Raw genomic sequence first — 19,223 nt, 5'->3', positions numbered from 1 at the left:
CTTGTTGCAGTTTATACGACAGCCTTAGCTTTTACTTCCTGTTTGTGCAGTGTTTCAAGGTCAGCCACTAGTGAGTTATTGGGAGCTTCTCTTTTCCCAGGTCTTTCTTGGGTCACCTCTTACGCCCTAAGAATATGTCAGAGCTTTTCAAAGTTTCAAAATCTAGTTCTCCAAGATTTCCTTTTAAATTCCTAGCCAGGTTCTTGTTTACCCACCTGAAATCATAGCCTTAGGTAGCTGCCATATTGCCACCCATTTACTATTGTTTTGGTAGTACTCTGGGGATAGGTTTTTTTTTTTCCTCCCATGAGCTGAACTCTGAGTCCAATCAAATACCCACGACACTCTGGGAATAGAGATTTTTCCAGGAAGCTGCTTGTTCGGACAAAATACTGACTGTGCTCTGGGGATGATGCCTTTAATGTAGCTCTAAAAGAGTTCTGTCCTTTCTGTTGGCTATCAGGCTGCCAATTTTTTGCAGCTATGGTGCCACTAAGCTGGGGAGAAAGGCGGGTGGGAATAGCCTCAAGCTAAAATGTTAGAGACACCACTGTCTTACCGAGGTTCAGTAGTTTCTCTTAGACAATTTTCAGTTTTTTTCTGTGGCTTTGGTTAATTTTCCGAGTTTTGAAATGGTTGGTTTCCGTTGTTTTGCCAGTATTTGTATTGTTTTTGTGGGACAGTTTGTGAAGGTTCTTGTCCTACCATTCCGGAAGTCTGTCTCCTGTAGGATTCTGTATAAGTTAAAGAATAATGGCAGAGCAAAGAAACAAAAAAGGAGCCTCTTAAAGAGAAATGTTACCCTTTTTCTTCCAGCTTTGTCTTTTTCTGCATCCCTGTCTTGTCTTCTGTACTGTCTTCCAACCTCCCTATGGCGTTCTCTCTGTGATGGTTTAGTGTAGTGAGGAGAGTCTTGGCTTCGGAACTTGGGCACACCTGGATTCCATTTCTAGCTCTGCAACGGTAAGCAAGATACTGACTTTCCTTCGGCCTCAGTTTCCTCATATAAATTGGTGATCCTCATAGAATCACAGTAAAGATTAAATGAGAAAACTTTTAATGAGCTTATTCCAGACCTGTACATACTAGGTGCACAGTAAATTATTAATACACTATACAATTTATTACTCTTTATTTGGTTCTCTCATTTCATCCCTTTTTACTGACCTATCTTAATGAGTTTTGGTGTAAAAATAGTAATTAATGGGTTTAGGAAAGTAACTTATAGAAGAAAGATAATGAAAAGAGAATCATGTCTTTCCTTTGCTGTGTGATCTTAAGCAAATTATTTAGCCACTTTGAGCCTTATCGTCCTCACCTTTTAAATGAGAGTACTAGTATGTGCCTCTGATATGTTAGGGCCTTGCTTTGAGAATCAAATGAGTTCATGACACTGTAGGCTTCTGGAGGCTTTGCACCATGCACTGTCTGCAAACGTACAGTGGTCTCTAGTTTGTGAAGATAAGTGTCTGGTTCTTGGATTAGATTCATGGGATTAAGTTTACTTGTTTTTTCTTCTCAAAAAACATAAACATAGAATGTAAAATAAGTTGCTTATTATTTGTGGCACCATTTCCCCCCATCTTTTGAGTTAGATAAGTATTTTGCCATATTTATCCATTATGTAGCAAATGACATTTATTGTTCATAGACTTTGTATTTAATATTTTCATTTAATTATTCACTTTGTGATTTAGGCTAAAATAGAAGAAAAGGCCGTTTATGAATGCTGTAGCAGTCGAAATATGTATGTGAACATAGCAAGAAATACTCTGAAGAAGCTGAGAGACCAAGGTAATGTCTTTTCAATTAAGTGATAAGATAAAAAGTTGTGATTAACACCTGACACTGAATGTGTTTTCTTCATTAGCAGGGTTGTTTTTAGATATTCAATGAAATGTATGTTTTAAATATTCTGTTGAGTCGAACGTGCAGGTGGCATTTTTTGGTTGAAAGTAACAAGTTAGACTTGAACTTAGACGTAAATATAACCTCACTGAGAGAGGTTATCACTGATATATTTAAATTTGATTTCTGGTTATAAAAGTAATTCACCTCCATGTGGAATAGTATCAGTACTTCTTAACTTTTTAAAAATCAGTATTGTCCCCCTAATAAACCTATTTTTTCTACCTCCTTCACCCCCAGTAAAATGAAGTACTGAGGGATAATATTTTATCGGTTAAATTGGGTTTTGTAGAGCCACATACTATTGTAATATCTAAGATTTTTTTCATTCCTCAAGAGCCAATTTTACTCCTCTGGGGGCAGTACCACCCCTGTTGAGAATACGTGGCTTGAGTTCAAATAATACAGAAAAACATCTTTTAAAAAAACAGTCACAGACAACTGTCTTCCAGATCTCTTATATAGACCCTCCTTTACATGACTACAGAGATATATATAATATTCATGAATACAATCATTTTATATACAGTGTGTCTAACTTTTTTTACTCAGTAAGGTATCATAGAAGTCTTTTGTCAGTTAACCTGGAATCCATGTTCATATCTAGATCTGTATCATACTTTTTAAAGACTGCATGAAACTCTATTGTATAGAACTTATACTATAAATATTCCATTATATGGAATCTATAATATAGATGAACTAAACGCCTTTGGGTATTTAGATTGCTTACATTTTTTTTGAGTATAAATTCTGTGATAAATATGTGTGAGCATGTTAACACATTAACATTTACTTAAACCTGAGCGTATGTATCTTTAGCATAAATTCCTGTACACAGAGAAGCTAGCAGAAAGGGTCTGCATGTTTAAAATTGGTAAATATTGTTTTTTCTTTAATTTTTATTTATTTATTTATTTTTGGCTGCGTTGGGTCTTCATTGCTGCGCGAGGGCTTTTCTCTAGTTGCGGCAAGCGGGGGCTACTCTTCGTTGCAGTGCATGGGCTTCTTATTGTGGTGGCTTCTCTTGTTGCAGAGCACAGGCCCTAGGCGCATGGGCTTCAGTAGTTGTGGCACGCGGGCTCAGTAGTTGTGGCTCATGGGCTCTAGAGCACAGGCTCAGTAGTTGTGGCGCACGGGCTTAGTTGCTCCGCGGCATGTGGGATCTTCCCGGACCAGGGCTCAAACCCGTGCCCCCTGCATTGGCAGGCGGATTCTTAACCACTGTGCCAGCAGGGAAGCCCTGGTAAATATTGTTAACTACCCCAGAAAGGGTTTGTCCATTTACATCGCCCAATAATGGTGGAGTATGTGGTTTTCCTCACACCCTGCCAAACTTTCTTATTTATCCTATTTCAGAGTGTGAAGGTATATTAAAAAAAAAAAAAGTTATTTTAATATCTTTTATTACTATGAAGTTGAAGATGTCTATTTCTCTCTCTTTTTAAATTTGCTCTTTGTATCCTTCTGCCCCCCCTTTATAAATTGTCCTATTCAGTTGGGACAGCCTTTTACATATTCTCTTTTAATATACTGCAGGTATTTTCTTCAGTTTGTCACTTGCGTGTCAGCCTTATTTATACTTTTTTTTTTTTTTAATAATATAGAGGTTATTTTCAAAGTGTAATCAATCTCTTTTTTATTGGCTTCTGGGTTTTGTGTCATGCTTTGAAAGTCTGTTCCATTCTCAAGAATATAAAAACTGTTCATCTGTGATTCCTTTATGGCATTTTTTTAATGTACAGCACTTTAAGTAAACTTAAATACATTTATTAAAATATACGAGATCTCTTAGATTAGTATTTTCATGGCATTCTAGCTTCCCCCCCCCCTTTTTCTCATTTTAAATATAGCACATAGAAATAGAACATGTAGGTCTAAGTACATATTTTAAATATTCCCAGTGAAAATAGAAATGGTTTGCAAGCTGTTACAGTTGTGGTAAATGATGGTATAAAACTCAGTGACTCAAATTTAGACACACTCTATCCAGTAGTCAAAATGTATTAGTTTTAGCAAATGTGAAATCCTGATCTTTTTAGTAGTTGAGTAGATATAACTTTTTCCCAGTTTGGAATTGGTTATGCTTGCCCTCACAGGTTGGGTGGATGTTTTAAAATAAAAAGAAATATTTTATTATACTGTAGACCTTTTTATGTTCTGTATGTTTTTATGAAGTAGATAAAAATAGTTCATCTCAGGAGAAAAGTCCTTATATGTTTTAGATGTGTCTGGAAGCAGTAACAGCAATAAGACAACTGGATTGAAAAAGAATGAAAAGAAAAACGGTTAAGCTTACTGTGATAACGAGAGGCCCTTGCAGTTGTGACCTTAAAGGGGAAGTAAATTTGGTAGACTGCAGCTATTAAACTGTTGTGTTTGTGAAGGATCAGCTGCATACTTTGTACATGTGCTATCCTTTTTAAAAACTTGTATAAATTGGAGATGAATAAATGGACTTTGATTTAAGTAATATTTGGGTAGAATTCTCAACTTTTTCTTTTCTTTTGGTAGTTAACGTACGTCTAGTCAGCAAGGGTAGTGCTGCCCAAATTTTCAAACTCTACCTGCATTGGAATTACCTGGAAATCTTGTTAAGAATGCAGATTCTGATTCAGTAGGTCTGGGTACAGCCTCAAAGTCTGAATTTATAACAAGGAAGAAGGTAGAGAAAAGAATTTGGTTGTATTTTGAATAAAACCAGGTGGTTGTGCTTCTTTTTTTAAAAAAAAAAAAAAAGCCTCATGTAAGAATTGAAACAACGTAGATGCTTTTAGAATCTCTTAATACTCCTCATAACAAAGAGTTTTTCGTTTTACAAAAGAGTTTGCTAAAGCATGTCTAGTAAGTTCTGCTAAAGTTGTTAATAATAAATTAGAGAAACTTTCTTGAGAGCTCATTAGAGTGAGGGGATCTGGGACTGGGTTACTGGTGTTGGGAAGAGATCCTTGAACTATTTTGCCCTTGTGAGAGTCATCAGGGTTCCCATTGTTTCCTGCTTGTAAGCTTTTGTACTTTTCTTATCTGAGTGAGTATTAAGAACTGTTATGCAAGATTTGGAACCAGAAGGCCTGGGTTTGTGTATCGACTGTGCTGTGTGACTTTGGTCATGTGTCCTTACTCTTCTGAGCCTCATCTAACTCATCTGTAAAAAGGAAGTCAGTTCACTTGCCGTTCTGGCTTAATGTAAAGTTTAAATCAAAGTGCTTAGAACAGGTTTCGGCCTGCTTAATATGCACCAGCTATTACTGATATAATTCTTACTTTCCCATCTCTCACCCAAAGCTTAGGACATCACGTGGTCCAGGGAACAATATTGATTTGTTGTGGCTGTTATTGAAGGACACGAAGACTTGGATTCTTTTAGACTACTGTCTTACTTAATGTTAATCAGAATCCTAGCATTTCGTATCTAAAAGGGTTAGTAGACTCTAACCTTACCACTACTTAAAAAGGAGAAAAAAGCAATTTAAATTTTATTGAACAGCTTTTCTTTTTCTCTTAGTGCTCACAGGAATTATTCTCTACAGACATCTTAAAGACTACCTTCTAACTGAAGAACAGTTCCGTGAAAATAACTGCCCCCAACCCAACCCTGACAAACCAGGAAATATTCTTTTAAACCCAGGCATGACAAAAACTCTTGTAAATGATCGTAAGTATGTGGGTCCAGAAATTATCCTTTCTACACGCTAAGACTAGAGCCCTAAAAGTCCCAGTGTTCTGGGACTTCCCTGGTGGTCCAGTGGCTAAGACTCCGCGCTCCCAATGCAGGGGGGCCCAGGTTTGATCCCTGGTCAGGGAACTAGAGCCCACATGCCGCAACTAAGTCCCATGCCGCAACTGAAGATCCTGCATGCGACAGTGAAGATCCCACGTGCCACAACTAAGACCCAGCGCAGCCAAATAAATAAATATGAAAAATAAAGAAAAATAAAAGTCCCAGTGTTCTGACATTTTCTAATGGAAACAAGATTTGTGGCCAGCATCATTAGGCTACAGGTAAAAAGCATTGTTGCATTTCATTTTCTTTCCCTTTCCATTTCATTTTATTCCCAGTATCTAAGTGCTTTATTTATGTAATCAGTTTTATTAAATCTTCTTAGCAGCCATTTCAGGTAAGTACTGTTACCACCTCCATTTATACAAATGAAGAAACTAAGGTTCAGAGAGGTCAAATAATTTATCAAAGGTCACTCAGAAAATAAGTGGTAGAGCCAGGATTTGAACCCAAGGAGTCTGACTCTGGAGCTTCTGCTTTTACCCCTAGACATATGTAGGCAGTGCTGTGTTCTGTATACTTCATACCCTTTCACGAGGAATTCTTATAAAAAGACTTACAATTAGTCTTATTATTTTGTATTTTCTCCAAATACTGGGCATAGTTAGTCAATATATTTATCCCACTCCCTCTCCCCCCAGAAAAGAGATAGCAAGAGAATATTTAACATTAACACAACTGTCAAATGTGAGGTCCATCAGAGTTTGAAATGCAGTTATAGAAATATTTTTCATTGGCTAGAAGATATTTAGCTTCATCTCTTGCATCTTTAGAACTTCTCTCTTGGGATTATTTTCGCCATTTGCTTTACCTTTCTTTAAATCCTCTCATTGGAAGGCAGTACACTTAACAGTTAAGAACCGGGGCTCTGAAGGAGAAAGGCAAATCTGGGTCGGGGTGCTGGGTAAGTCATGAGCCACTCTCCCAGTGTCGGCTTCCCCACTCTGAATAATGAGATGATGGCAGCTGCCCCATCAGTAGCTATGAGAATCCGTTAAAATAGTGCATCTGAAGTGCTTGGTGCAGTGCCTGCCTCATCATCGCAGAACAGACACCCAAATAAAAGAGTTGCTGTCATCATCGTCATCAGAGCCAGTCTGAGGGTCATTAATAAAAACAAGTATTCATAAACGGGTCTAGTGAAAAGCCCAGATACACTCTCAGTGACAATAAACAAACAGATCACTATGTGTCTAAAAGGAAGACATGGGTCCTAATTCAGGAGTTACTATGTACTAGAGTAGATGACAGATCAAGTCGGTGACAGTCAACTTGTGGTGCTAAAACCACAATTACCTGGCGTTGGGCTGACTCTGGAAGCAGGTGGGAGAACGCCTGTTTGAGCAGTGGCAGCCCTGATGCAGGAAGCAGCTCACCTGCACATACTCCTTTGCATAATTCTGTTCCTTTTCCTGTTACTTCGAGATCACACTGAGTCTGTGCTCACGACAGGATCAGGAATGCAAAGGCAAGTCCCTGCATTCAGGTCCTCATTTCCGCCCCCCGCATCTATTCATGAATGACTCTACTTCATGTTCTGTTTTAGCTTCTAGGAAGATGCGCTGTCGATGCAGGAAGATCTATGGCGTGACTCCTGCAGGCAAACACAGCAGCAGAGAGGAATGTCACTACCACTTGGGCCAACTGGTGAGTCATAAAGGCAAGTATCTGGTCGTTCCATTTCATTTACTTGACAAGCCGGTGCCAAAGCAGTGGGGAGAAAAGTGGAATAAAATATTCAGTTCAATGAGTATTTGTTAAATACAGTCCAGTAAAGAGAAACTGTATTGATTCAAAAGTTTCCATTACAAACACTTACTCCCGACCATCACTTCTTAACTTTGGAGCTCGCTGGCTCAAGAAGTATGGCTGTGATGACTCTTCCGCCTTTTTAAGACCTCAGGTCAATCAGCTACCTCCTGACTTCACCTGCTTTTCACAGGCCAGCATTAGAATAATTGCTTACGGCTTCAGTTCCTTGGCCCCTGCCCTGCACTGAGTGAGGATGAACACCTGCTTCCTCATCCCCAGCCCAGCCCCCATTTCTTCTCCAGCACAGTAAATTCCCTACAGTTCACTCAGATGCTTTTTTCCCCTACTCAGAGCAAAAAACCTGGGTGCAGTCATCACTGTCTCCCCTCGGTGCACCCTCCCCCCCATTCAAGGTCTTTGTTTTGTTTTGTTTTTTCCTTTTTTTCTTTTTTTCTGCCTATGCCAGCGCCCTTAGTTCCCCCACCAGGGATTGAATCCGGGCCACGGCATTGAGGGCACCGAGTCCTAACCACTGGACCACCAGGGAACTCCCTGGTGCGCCCTTTCATCTCAGCAGTGTCCACGTCCCATTTGTTCTGTTACCTCCAAAGTGTCTCTTCTCCACCTCTGCTGCCCCCCACCAGGGCCACGAGACCCTCATCCCCTTCCCAAGCTACTGCAGCACCCTCCCAGTCTTACACTCCCCCGCCCCAAGCTACTTCTCACCCAACAGCCCCCAGAATAATTTTTAAATCACAGTTCTGTTTACATCACTCCCCTGCTTTAATGAAAATTCTTCAATAACTTTGTCAACCCTGCCGAGTTTGGCCTCTGCCCCCTATCTTGTACCCTTTCCACAGTTTCCTTCCTATCACACTGGCCAACTTTCTGGAGCCTTCTAACCTGCTGTCTCCTCTCCTTTTCACGCGGCTGGTTCCTTCTCATCCCTTAGGTCTCTGCTTAAATGCGACCTCCTCAAGGTTCTTTCGCGACCCCGTGATCTAAAATAGGTCCTCCCTCTTCTATCACAACCTTTGACAGCACCCAACTGCATTCTGTAATGATTTAGTGATTTATCCGCCATCTTCAAAAGGCTGCAAGCTCTTGGAGGGACCGTCCATCTTTTTTTCTCCCGAATGTCTCCCCGGCACTTAGCATGGTACCTAACGCATACAGGCTGTCAATATCTATTTGGATAGATGGGTGAACAGATGAATTATTTATGTAGATATGGAAATGAATATGAATGCTATTATAATAAATGCTATGAAGCAAATAAAGCAGGGCAGAGGAAGTAGAGAGGAACAGTGGATGTGATTGAATTATAGAATAAATATAAGAATAATGGATCAATAGTAAAGTAAATCAGACAAGTTTGACTTAAGTGTTTAGGGCTTAGTTTTGGTGGGTGGGGAGACTGTAAATTCCAAAAGGGAAGAAAAATAGGAAGACACTGAAGGAGAATAAAAGTAGCAGATTAACTACTCTGTGGAATAACTAGACAACACAGCATAATGAACAGAATGGGACTTTGGAGCCGGCGGACCTGAGATTTGGGGCTGTTTCACCACTTACTTTCTCTGAGACCTTGAGCAGGTTTCTGAAGCTCTCTGAGCTTTTGTTTCCACATTCATGGAATGAGCTTTGTGTGGCAGTTGAGTGAGCTGACGTGTCCAATTCCTGGCTTATAACAGATGCTCTGTTAATACTGGTTCTCAGCTTCCCTTTCTCATCACAGGAGAAGGTAAGATAAAGCCGTGAGATGTCAAGATTGGATGAGTAATATAAGGTTGGTTAAGCAAGAGTCTTCAGTGCCAGCCTGAGAAATCTGCATTTGATCAGCAATGTAGAAGTGAAGCATTTGAGGAAAGTAATGTAATGAAAAATGTGCTTGAGGAAGATTAATCTAAGCACATTTTATAGGAAAACTGGTGCAAAACCTACTGTAGGCAGAGGAGTTTATAGGGAATAGTTGGGAGAACATTACCTTGGGCCAGAGGGAAGAAGGGCTTGGGGTAGGTAAGGGTACAGGTGAGATGGAAGATGTGAGAGAGATAAAAGAGAGATGAAGGCTTAGGCTTGTTGCTGTGAAAATGTGCAAAGTGTCTGGCCAAGGAAGTGGAAGAAGAGGGTGTCGGGATTTCAGAGGTCCAGCCAAGGTGGGAGACAACATCTTTGTTACGGTCTCAGTCTGCGTAAATGGGTGATGTTGCTTGGGTCAGATGCAGGAAGGGAGAGGGTGGTAGCTGGAGCCCATCATCCAGGGGCTTCAGCAAAGAGGGAAGGTCAGGGAGGAGAATATTTTGAAAGGATGGTTGAGGTAGAGTTAAAGCAGGATAAAGAAGTGTCACCAGGAGAGGAGCTGAGGGTCCCGGCCACGTTAGGGGGAAGCAAAGGGAGGAAGGGGAGAAAGGCATTCAAGACACCGGTAATTATAATTCACCTTCAAAGTGCAGCCTCTGAGAACTCGGCTTCTAGGAGCCAGTGTTTCCTGTTTGTTACATAATAGCTAGAAAAGCAACATGCAGAGTTTTAGACTTTACATCAGATCGCTTGCATGGTACAGTCTTAAAGATCCTTGTGGGTGAGATGCTCTGGGAATTAGCCACTCCACCTTGTCAAGCTTGCTTGTTTTGATTTTTACTTTTCGTGTGGTTTGCAGTTCTTGGTGGCTCAGAAAGGCGGTACAGCTGTTGTGAAGGTGTCCTTGGATCCCCCGGGTGTCAGGTCACCAAGGTAGGACTTGTTCCCCAGAATGCTGCTTGTTTCAGAACCAGATTTGCTGCCTCCTGTGCAGACCTTGGGGATCCATAAGCATTTGGTATAATCCACTAATTTTCAGTTGATGAAATTTTTATGAGCTTAGTTGCTCTTGCCAAAACATACAGTAACTTATTTGGCAGTGTTTGTTTCAGCTTCACGTTCATGACCAAAAAGAAAACCCAGAAGGCTTTGTGAAGACTTCTCAAGTTCCCACCCCGCAGCGGGAATCATGGTGTATTTGCCGTGAATTGTGAGGTGGTACGTTGGTGGTATGTTTTGCCTTATTTATGCATGTGTAAGGAACGTTCCCAGGCTCTCTCTCTCAATCCCATACAGCGCTGCGATGTTGTTCACACATTTTCAGATGAAGCAACTGAAGCTGAAAAGAGTTAAGTGACTTGGTGGGATACCTGCACTTGGTGATGGAGCCAGGAGTTGGCCCATGATCCTCTTTCTATTACTAATTAATTTTTCTTTATATATAATCACTGCTTGTCCTACTCATTACATTGCTGAAATTACACGGGTGGAAAATGTTATGAATACTACTGTTATCCCCAAATCAGCATAAAAGCTTTAATTTTTAAAAAACTATTGTTTTTATAGAGACAGTAAAATATTTATAGGGAGTTATCTTCTTTCATATGAGAATCAATACTAAACAGTAGGGGAAAAACAGAACTTGGAATCATGAGACCTCGGAAGCTCCACTGCTTATCAGGCAAGTCTCCCGGATGCTCCAATCTGTAAATTATGAGGTTAATAATAACCCGACAGTGATGGTGAGAATCAGATACACTAATATATGGCAAAGTGCTTTGTATGTGTCAAACACCATGTGAACAGTCATCTTTAGCAAAACATAAAATTAAATTTTTGTTCCCTGTGGCATATTTGGAAAGCAGATTTGTGGAGTTTAATTTTAATAAATATAGAAGGGAAGTGTTCAGTTTTTAAGCTTAGATTTTTAATTGCAGACAATGAAAGCTGCTTCTGGCTTAGATATCAAATATCATTACCATGTTATCCTCTACTGTGCCATGTTTATATAAGCATAATATGGATTTTTTTTTTCATTCAACAAGGTTTATAACTGCATTGTCCAATATGGTATCCACTAGCAAACAAACATGTCGGTATAGAGAACAGAGTAGCAATTACCAGAGAGGAGGCGGGGGAGGGCAAAATGGGTAAAGGGGGTCAACTGTATGGTGATGAATGAAAACAAAATTTTTGGTGGTGCAGCGTGCTGTAGTGTTTATAGAAGTCAAAATATAATGTTGTACACATGAAACATATAATGTTATAAAACAATGTTACCTCAATAAAAAATTAAATTAAATTAAAAATTTAGTTCCTCAGTCATACTAACCATATTTCAAATACTCAATCCCCACTTGTGGCTGGTGGCTACCATATTGGATGGGACAGAAATAGAACATTTCATCTTCACAGAAGGTTCTTTTGGATAGCACTGATCTCTAATGAAAATAATTGTAAAACCTAAGCCAAGAAAATGAAATTATTTTTATTAGCAGAAATATTACCAACATTAAGGAAAAACTTAGAGCTTGGAACATCTTTTATATGATGGTCAGATCCACTCACTGGCTTTTGTTAGCAAAACTGAATGTTAGGGTTAGATTGTATATTCCAGTTAGAAATATTCCTTTAAGATATCTAAGATGTTAAAATATGTTTGCCCAATATGATGTTTAAATTTAATATTTCCGTCTTTATAGTGCTATACAGCCAAAGGTTTGGAACTTACTCAAGTGACGGTGGTTGATCCCAGCCTCCAGGTGGTCTATGATACATTTGTGAAACCAGATGAAGAAGTCATTGACTGTAACACAAGGTATGCATTATACACAGGGGTTTGTTTTTGAAATTATAGAACATTCAACATGTAGTTTGAGTTTTAGCCTAGGTACTTTTATTGGATTCAACTTTAGAGCATGAGTTAACACTGTTTTCTTTTAATTAATTTGTTTATTCAAAAATATTCATGTTCTGTTGAGTACCTTGCTAAAATTATGCAGACACTGTATTAGGCCCTGGGTAACAACCGTAAATGAGAGATACGGCCTCAGCACTCATGGTGTTTACATGTTGGAATGGTAGGTAGGAGGCTAGAGAGACAGACAAAAATATTGAACAAGTTATTTTATTCATTCATTTATTCATTCAATCATTAATCAGTTTCTTCTGAAAATACCATACTATTCCCATTAGATGAAAATTTCTATAATCCTGTAGACATGTCGCTGAGTATACATAGCTTTGATATGGCATACAGAACTCTGGTTCAGTGCAAATTCTATTTTATTATTATTATTAAAGTAGGACATGTTTCTGATCCAAATTCCATGCTAACTTGAGATAGTATGATATAGATGTGCCTTTAATTTTTAAAAACCTCATATAAAACACCCAATAATATCACTGATTAATTGAATTGGATTTCCTAAAGGCATATAAGCCATATGACATGACATATTTATATATTTATTTAAATATATCTATTTAAATATAAAATAGAAGACATTGATCTTATTCTACAATGAAAATTTAGAAGTGTTAATTACTGGTGTGATTGTATTCAATTTTCTTTAAATAACAAATTCTCCAATGGTACTTAATATGACGTGTGTGTGTGTGTGTATACATGCACACATATATACATACATTTGTATATGTATATATGAACAAATATGACTTGATACACATATACACGTGTATATTATATGCACTATATACTATAGTACATAGTTTATAGTATTATAGTATATATAGTATACATAATATATATTATATATGTGTATGTCCATAATTTTGGAGCACAGTAAGGCAAGGTGGTCAAGTGAATTAAAAGTTGTTGTGATAAATTTTGAGAATAATTATAAAGGATTCTGCTAACAAGCATTTTTTAACCTAAATTTCCTCATGGTTCATAAAAATGGTTGTATACATAAAAACTCAGTAAAAGTTGCTGTTATCAGAAAATGCATTTTGTTACTAATCTCTCTCCTGACCTCATTTGATTTTTTTTCCTACTCATTTTGGCCATATCCTAATAGCCCCATCTATTTTATATTTTACTTTTTTTTTTTTTTACTTTATTGAGCTATAACTGACAAATAAAATCGTACTATATTTAAAGTTATTGTACTCTTATTGGTTCTTGTTCTTCCATGGGTTTAGCGGAATCTCTTCTAACTCCTTTTTGGAACAAGTCAGGAAATGCTTTGCTAATTACTGATACTCATAGCAGCAAAATGAGAACTGAAGGTCGTGCTTTAAAAATAAAAACTTGAATCTTAAAAGAAAAAGTCAAAAGGATTCAATGCATTGCATTCTTTTAAAACGGCTTTAAAATGAACCCAAGTACTCCATCCATGATCCTCTTAATTCAAATATTTGATTATGCGTCACATTCCTTAACTAAGCCAGATAATGGAGCCAGGTATCTTTTGTTTCTTACAGGAGACAATAATATCAACATACAGCTTACGTTGAAAATACCTTTGCAGTATTTTTATCTCTTTTCTCCTAATCTGCAGTAAAGCACAGCAGTAGGCACGTTTCTGAACACTTATTTTTAGTATGTGCTTCATGAAAACCACTAGGATAGTCAGTTTTCTGCATGTATTTTCACTGTTTGCACGTATTTTCATTGGGTCCTTATAAGCCATTAAGATTGGTAATTGACCCTACTTTACAGATGAGAAGACTGAAAGCAGAAGGCTAAGTAACTTGTTGAAAATCAAATATAATAAGTAAATGGCAGAGTCATAGCATAGCTCAAACTCAGGTTGTCTAGACTCTGCTTAGGGCTCCATCTGCTTTTCCATGCTCCTCACATTTCATCTTTAGGTTTGCCTTAATGGGAGACAGACTACTTAACTGTAACTGACAAAACTCAGATTATACAAAGATGAGAGTTCACAAAGGAACCTTATGAACTTGTAATAATGTCTCCCCCTGCCTTACATGATTGATCCAAATTATAAATTTTACTAGGTTATATCAATATAACCTAGTAAAGGGATAGTTGGCAGTCGTACAATAAGATCTTTGTTCTGTTCATCAAATGTTTGTCACGTTGAGTCAGTAATGTGTTCTAACTATAACTGATGAAATCTACTTAGTTGTACTCTTACATGCACTGTGTCTCTTATTGGGATAGGTTTTCTGGTGTGGTTGAAGATGACTTGAAGGACACGAAAACCTCAATCCGTGATGTGCAAGCCACCTTGTTGAACCTGTTCAGTGCTGACACTGTACTAATTGGACATAGCTTTGAACGTAGTCTCTATGCACTTAAGGTAAAGAGTTAGAGGCTCATATTCTTACAAAACTCTACGTGTTAATGTGGTAGTCGTTATCATTGTGTTATCACTGATGCTTGATTTGCCCTTTTAGACAAAACAAGGTAAGAATCACTGTGCTGATGACTTTGTCCAACTCTTGTAAACCAGAAGCAGTATAAGATGCCCAAGTCATTTGGCTAAACAAGATCAGAAAGAAAGTCCATTATCAATTGTGATAAAACCAAAATCATTGTTTTGACATGGTCTTAGATCATTGTCTTTAATATTCAAGTGGGTAAAACTACATTTATCTAATAGGTTATTATAGTCACGTCCTGGAAGATACTTTTTCATATTAAGTCAGGTAGACTTATAAAGCCTACCTATAAGGTAGGCTCAAAAGCAAATGGCATGTTCATTTTTCTTGGCATGATAGACTTGAAAATCTCCCCCTTAATACTCCAGGTTAAAATGGTCTGTTCTTTGCTCCATTTTCTAGAACAGGTGTCAGCACACTATGGTCCATGTTAGCCACCTGTTTTTGCAAATATTTTTACTGGAACAGAGACACCACACCCACTCATTGATGTATTTTCTATCGCTGCTTTCATACTACAGTGGCATTGTTGAGTAGTTATAACAGAAGTGGTATGGCCTGCAAGCCTAAACTATTTATAACTCGGAAGAGAGAGTTTGGTGGCCACCCCCGATCTAGAACAGTGCTCTGCAACAGAACTGTCCGTTCTACATGTTCACTATCCAATATGGTAGACACTAGCCACATGTGGCTAGTGAGCACTTAAAATGTGTCTCATGTGACTGAGAAAACGATTTTTTCATTTTGTTTACTTAATTTCAGTAGTTACATGTGGCTGGTGGCTACCACATTGCACAGCGCAACTCTAGAACTCTGGGGACCTTGACTATTTGTTTCAGCCACCCCTAGGACTTACCTTCATGCCGAGAAGGGCTAGTTCTTCTTTAGTGTGAGAATGTAAGTAAGGCCATTTGATTTTCCTAAGTGAGTATCCACCTCTTTCTCTGCAAAGCTGGTACCATGGTATAGATAGTTGTTTCACACAGCACTGTTGTCTCTGCATGTGACAGATGAGACTGGAATGTGCTTCCTCCAGACCCCCACCAAAGTGTGAGCAAAGAGAGTTGGGGACGTAAGCTTTCTGGAAGAAAGCTCTTCACAGGGATGTCCTTCTGTCACCTCAGTGACAGCTCGTCTCAAACTCAGTTTCTCACCATGACTTTCCTCTTTCTCATTTTCCAGGAACCGTTCTGTTTCACCTGTCTCCCAGACCAGAAAATTTGAAACCACTGTGTTTTTTTATTCCTTGTCATCAGTCTGTTTCTTTCACCCAGATTACTCGTAGATTTCTCTGTTTCCCCCACCACCTTCTTTTATGTGCTCAGTATTCTGTAGCCAGGGACCAGTGTCTAGGAGGTGGCTGACACATTAAAAGTGAGAATTTAAAGCGTTTATGGATGGGGCGTAGTAGGTGCTAAACATTAAACTTCCAATCCCTTTCTTCTTTTTTTTAAAAAATAAATTTATTTTTTATTCCTTTATTTAATTTTTGGCTGCATTGGTTCTTCGTTGCTGTGCACGGGCTTTCTCTAGTTGCTGAGAGCGGGGGCTGCTCTTCGTTGCGGTGCGTGGGCTTCTCATTGCGGTGGCTTCTCCTGTTGCGGAGCACGGGCTCTAGGCGCGCGGGCTTCAGTAGTTGTGGCACGCGGGCTCAGTAGTTGTGGCTCGCGGGCTCCAGAGCGCAGGCTCAGGAGTTGTGGTGCACGGGCCCAGTTGCTCGGCGGCATGTGGGATCTTCCCGGACCAGGGCTCGAACCCGTGTCCCCTGCATTGGCAGGCAGACTCCCAACCAGTGCGCCACCAGGGAAGCCCCAACCCCTCTCTTCTTGATCAGTCTTTAAATTACTCTTGTCCTGAGGCTAATCTTCTTCAACGCTTTTTCAAAGTACAGCTCTTCTAACAAGGAATCCAAACTGGTACCTGACAGTCTAGGCTCTCAGTTATCTGACCCCTCTCTTATTGTATCACTATTTCCTACTTTATTAAATCTCAGGAAAAATTTATTCACCTTCTTCCATGTGTAGGCAGAGGGGATTTGGACCTAGATGGCACTAATCCTTGTCCATGCTCCCTCCCCAGGGACAGACAAACCACTGAAATGGGACTTGCACTAGGGTGAGGTGTGCCCGCACCTCCGCTGAGTCACAAGGTGGGAGGAGCCTGGCTCACCCTTTACCGCCCCCCACCCCGCCAGTAATTATTGGAACCGCTCTGAGCTCATGCTGCCCCCTGGTGGGTGCTCTCTTGGTAGGAAAGTGGACTTGGAAGTCAGGCTGCTGAGATTGGATTTCCTTCTACCCTGCTGACTCAGCTTAGGCAACTTTCTTAACCTCTCGAAGCCTCAGTTTCCTTGGCTGTAAAAAGGGACAATAAAATACCTACCTTGCTAGGTTACTCTGCAGGTTGTAGTGAGATAATCCATGTGAAGTGCTTAGTGACTGGCCTGTTGTAACTGCTCATGTTACTTGCTTTTGTAGCATAGTTACTGCTGCTACAGTTCCTGTTGCTGCCATCAGTCTCCTTATTCTTTGGGAAGAACGTCTAAAGAGTTTTTCTCTTTCACTTGACAGTTAATTCATACTTCAGTTGTGGACACGACAGTTATGTTTCCTCATCGGCTAGGCTTGCCTCACAAAAGATCCCCTAAAAGTCTAGTGGCCGACTACCTGCGGAGAATCATTCAGGATGATGGTAAGAGCCTGCTTGTTCGTGATAAATATCGGGATCCTAAGTCTGACTTGAGTAAATCATGAGGTTCATGGTAAAGGTCTACTGTTTGAAATGCTGCCCTGTGGGTTCTCTTCTTGGGTAGAGAATCCTAAAGCTTCTGCTTAAGTAAAAAGTGTTCCATGCTCACTGCCTGGTATAGTCCTAGATGTTCCACAGGCATCAAAACAGCAATTAAACTGAGACTGGTGACCACATCATGGTTCAGCAAGTTGCCTGACCTTGGAATTCATGCATAAAACTTTTGTTGGTGTAGAGATCTAATTCCATTCTAAATTTTGCTGCGTACCTCCTTTCATATGTGATTTTCGTTAAGCCTAAAGAGATTCTAAAATTGATTGGGTCCAAGTTATCTCACCCAGGGTAAATAGTGTGTGTTGCATAAGAAGAAGTATAGCTCAAATTCAATAGATTCATGCGTGCACTTGCTCTGTAGTGGATTGGTACAGAGGGTTTGCTCTCAGAACCTTTTTTCTTTTTGGGTTTCTGATGAAAAATACCCAACATTAAACAAGTTAATCAAATACAACAAGTACAGCCACCAACTATCCTGTTAGTGGCATTGTGATATGCACGAGATACGTGTCTGGCTTGGAATGGAGGTTAGTTACTCTGTACATTTCATGTATACCCATATAGGCCCCACTTTTGCACAAGAGGGAGAAGAAAGTTAATTTTGAGTATGTTAAAATTATGTTATAATGCTGTATGTTTCTACAGATGCTCCTCTGATCATGTCATTTATTGTACAAAATACAGATTTTACTTTATGGTCTTTACTCTTTCATTCTCTGTCTATTAGACATTAACCAATACCATCTTGCAGAGAATCTTTAATTTACATTATCTGCTTTGTTAAAAATATTCATATCTCAAATTCCCAGAAAATGCTCTTATAAAATTTGTAATGTGTTCTACTGAAAACAATCTGGAACCATGGACACAAGAATATTTCACCTAACAACAAAAAATACCCTATGTAAAACAAAATCTTCTAAAAGTTATATAATACCACAGTTCTCTCAGAATAACACAAATAAACAATAATATACCATTTTAGAAGTGTGGTCCGTATGATTTTTCTCATTTAATCTCAGACGTCATTTATTATTTTCACCAGAACTGTAGGCTTGATATTTTGGGTAGATTTCATCTACTTTTTAAAACCATGTCATTTTGTATCTAAGGTCACTCTTTGTCTAGAGAGGTGTACTTTTTCTAGCATCCCTTATTTCTGGCTTCTTGTCAGATCTCTGTCGTTCAGTGGTACCTGTCACTTTGTTGTTGTATCTCCCTGGAAACGAGGTTCAGGGAGAAGGTACTGGTGTGCTATCCAGTCATAGCAATGTAGTGACCACATGACTGAGGACAGGTTACATAGAAAAAGGGAGATGCTTGTTCATCTGGATTTATGTAAAACATTTCTAAAGCAACCAGTAGGGGTTGTTCTAGGTATGAAATAATGAAATATCGATAAGTGGCCAGTGGTAATTTTGTTTCAAACTCAAGACTTCGTTTTGAGACCATCTGTGGGTAACATCACAGAGTTGTCTATGTCTAATGTGTATTTTATATTCTGTACTATTTGGAGGTCACGATTCAAGTGAAAATGCAATTGCCTGCATGGAACTGGTACTCTGGAAGGTAAAAGACGACCTGAAAGGAAAGAAGTAACCACTTTGCCCAAGAATATCTTAAACCTCTGCATTGCTTCCGTGACTCCTTGGCCTCCACTGCTGGCAGTAGAGTTTGGTCTATAATGACATGAGGTTTCTCCACACTTTCAAAGAGAAGAGGAGAAGGAAAAGCACTGTTGAGGGCTATTTATTACATTTTAAAGGTTAAATTTCCACAGTGATTTCTAAAGTTGTGACTGGGGAAG

General features: G+C 39.2%; 1 protein-coding gene across 1 annotated transcript in view; it reads left to right on the top strand.

Moving 5' to 3' along the window:
- The window catches only part of LOC133097346 (uncharacterized), a 44,207-nt gene extending 24,984 nt beyond the window's left edge, over positions 1-19,223 (top strand). The window contains exons 7-14 of the mRNA XM_061199213.1: positions 1,698-1,794; positions 7,236-7,336; positions 10,104-10,177; positions 10,399-10,459; positions 11,947-12,062; positions 14,394-14,532; positions 17,185-17,305; positions 18,933-19,223. Coding sequence (XP_061055196.1) covers positions 1,698-1,794; positions 7,236-7,336; positions 10,104-10,177; positions 10,399-10,459; positions 11,947-12,062; positions 14,394-14,532; positions 17,185-17,305; positions 18,933-19,015 — 792 coding nt within the window. The 3' untranslated portion in view covers positions 19,016-19,223. The remainder of the gene's footprint in view (positions 1-1,697; positions 1,795-7,235; positions 7,337-10,103; positions 10,178-10,398; positions 10,460-11,946; positions 12,063-14,393; positions 14,533-17,184; positions 17,306-18,932) is intronic.

Source organism: Eubalaena glacialis, chromosome 9 (genome assembly GCF_028564815.1).
Source record: "Eubalaena glacialis isolate mEubGla1 chromosome 9, mEubGla1.1.hap2.+ XY, whole genome shotgun sequence".
NCBI classification, from domain to species: domain Eukaryota; kingdom Metazoa; phylum Chordata; class Mammalia; order Artiodactyla; family Balaenidae; genus Eubalaena; species Eubalaena glacialis.
Note: the sequence above shows the minus strand (reverse complement) of the source record. Positions and strands in the feature narration are given on the sequence as shown.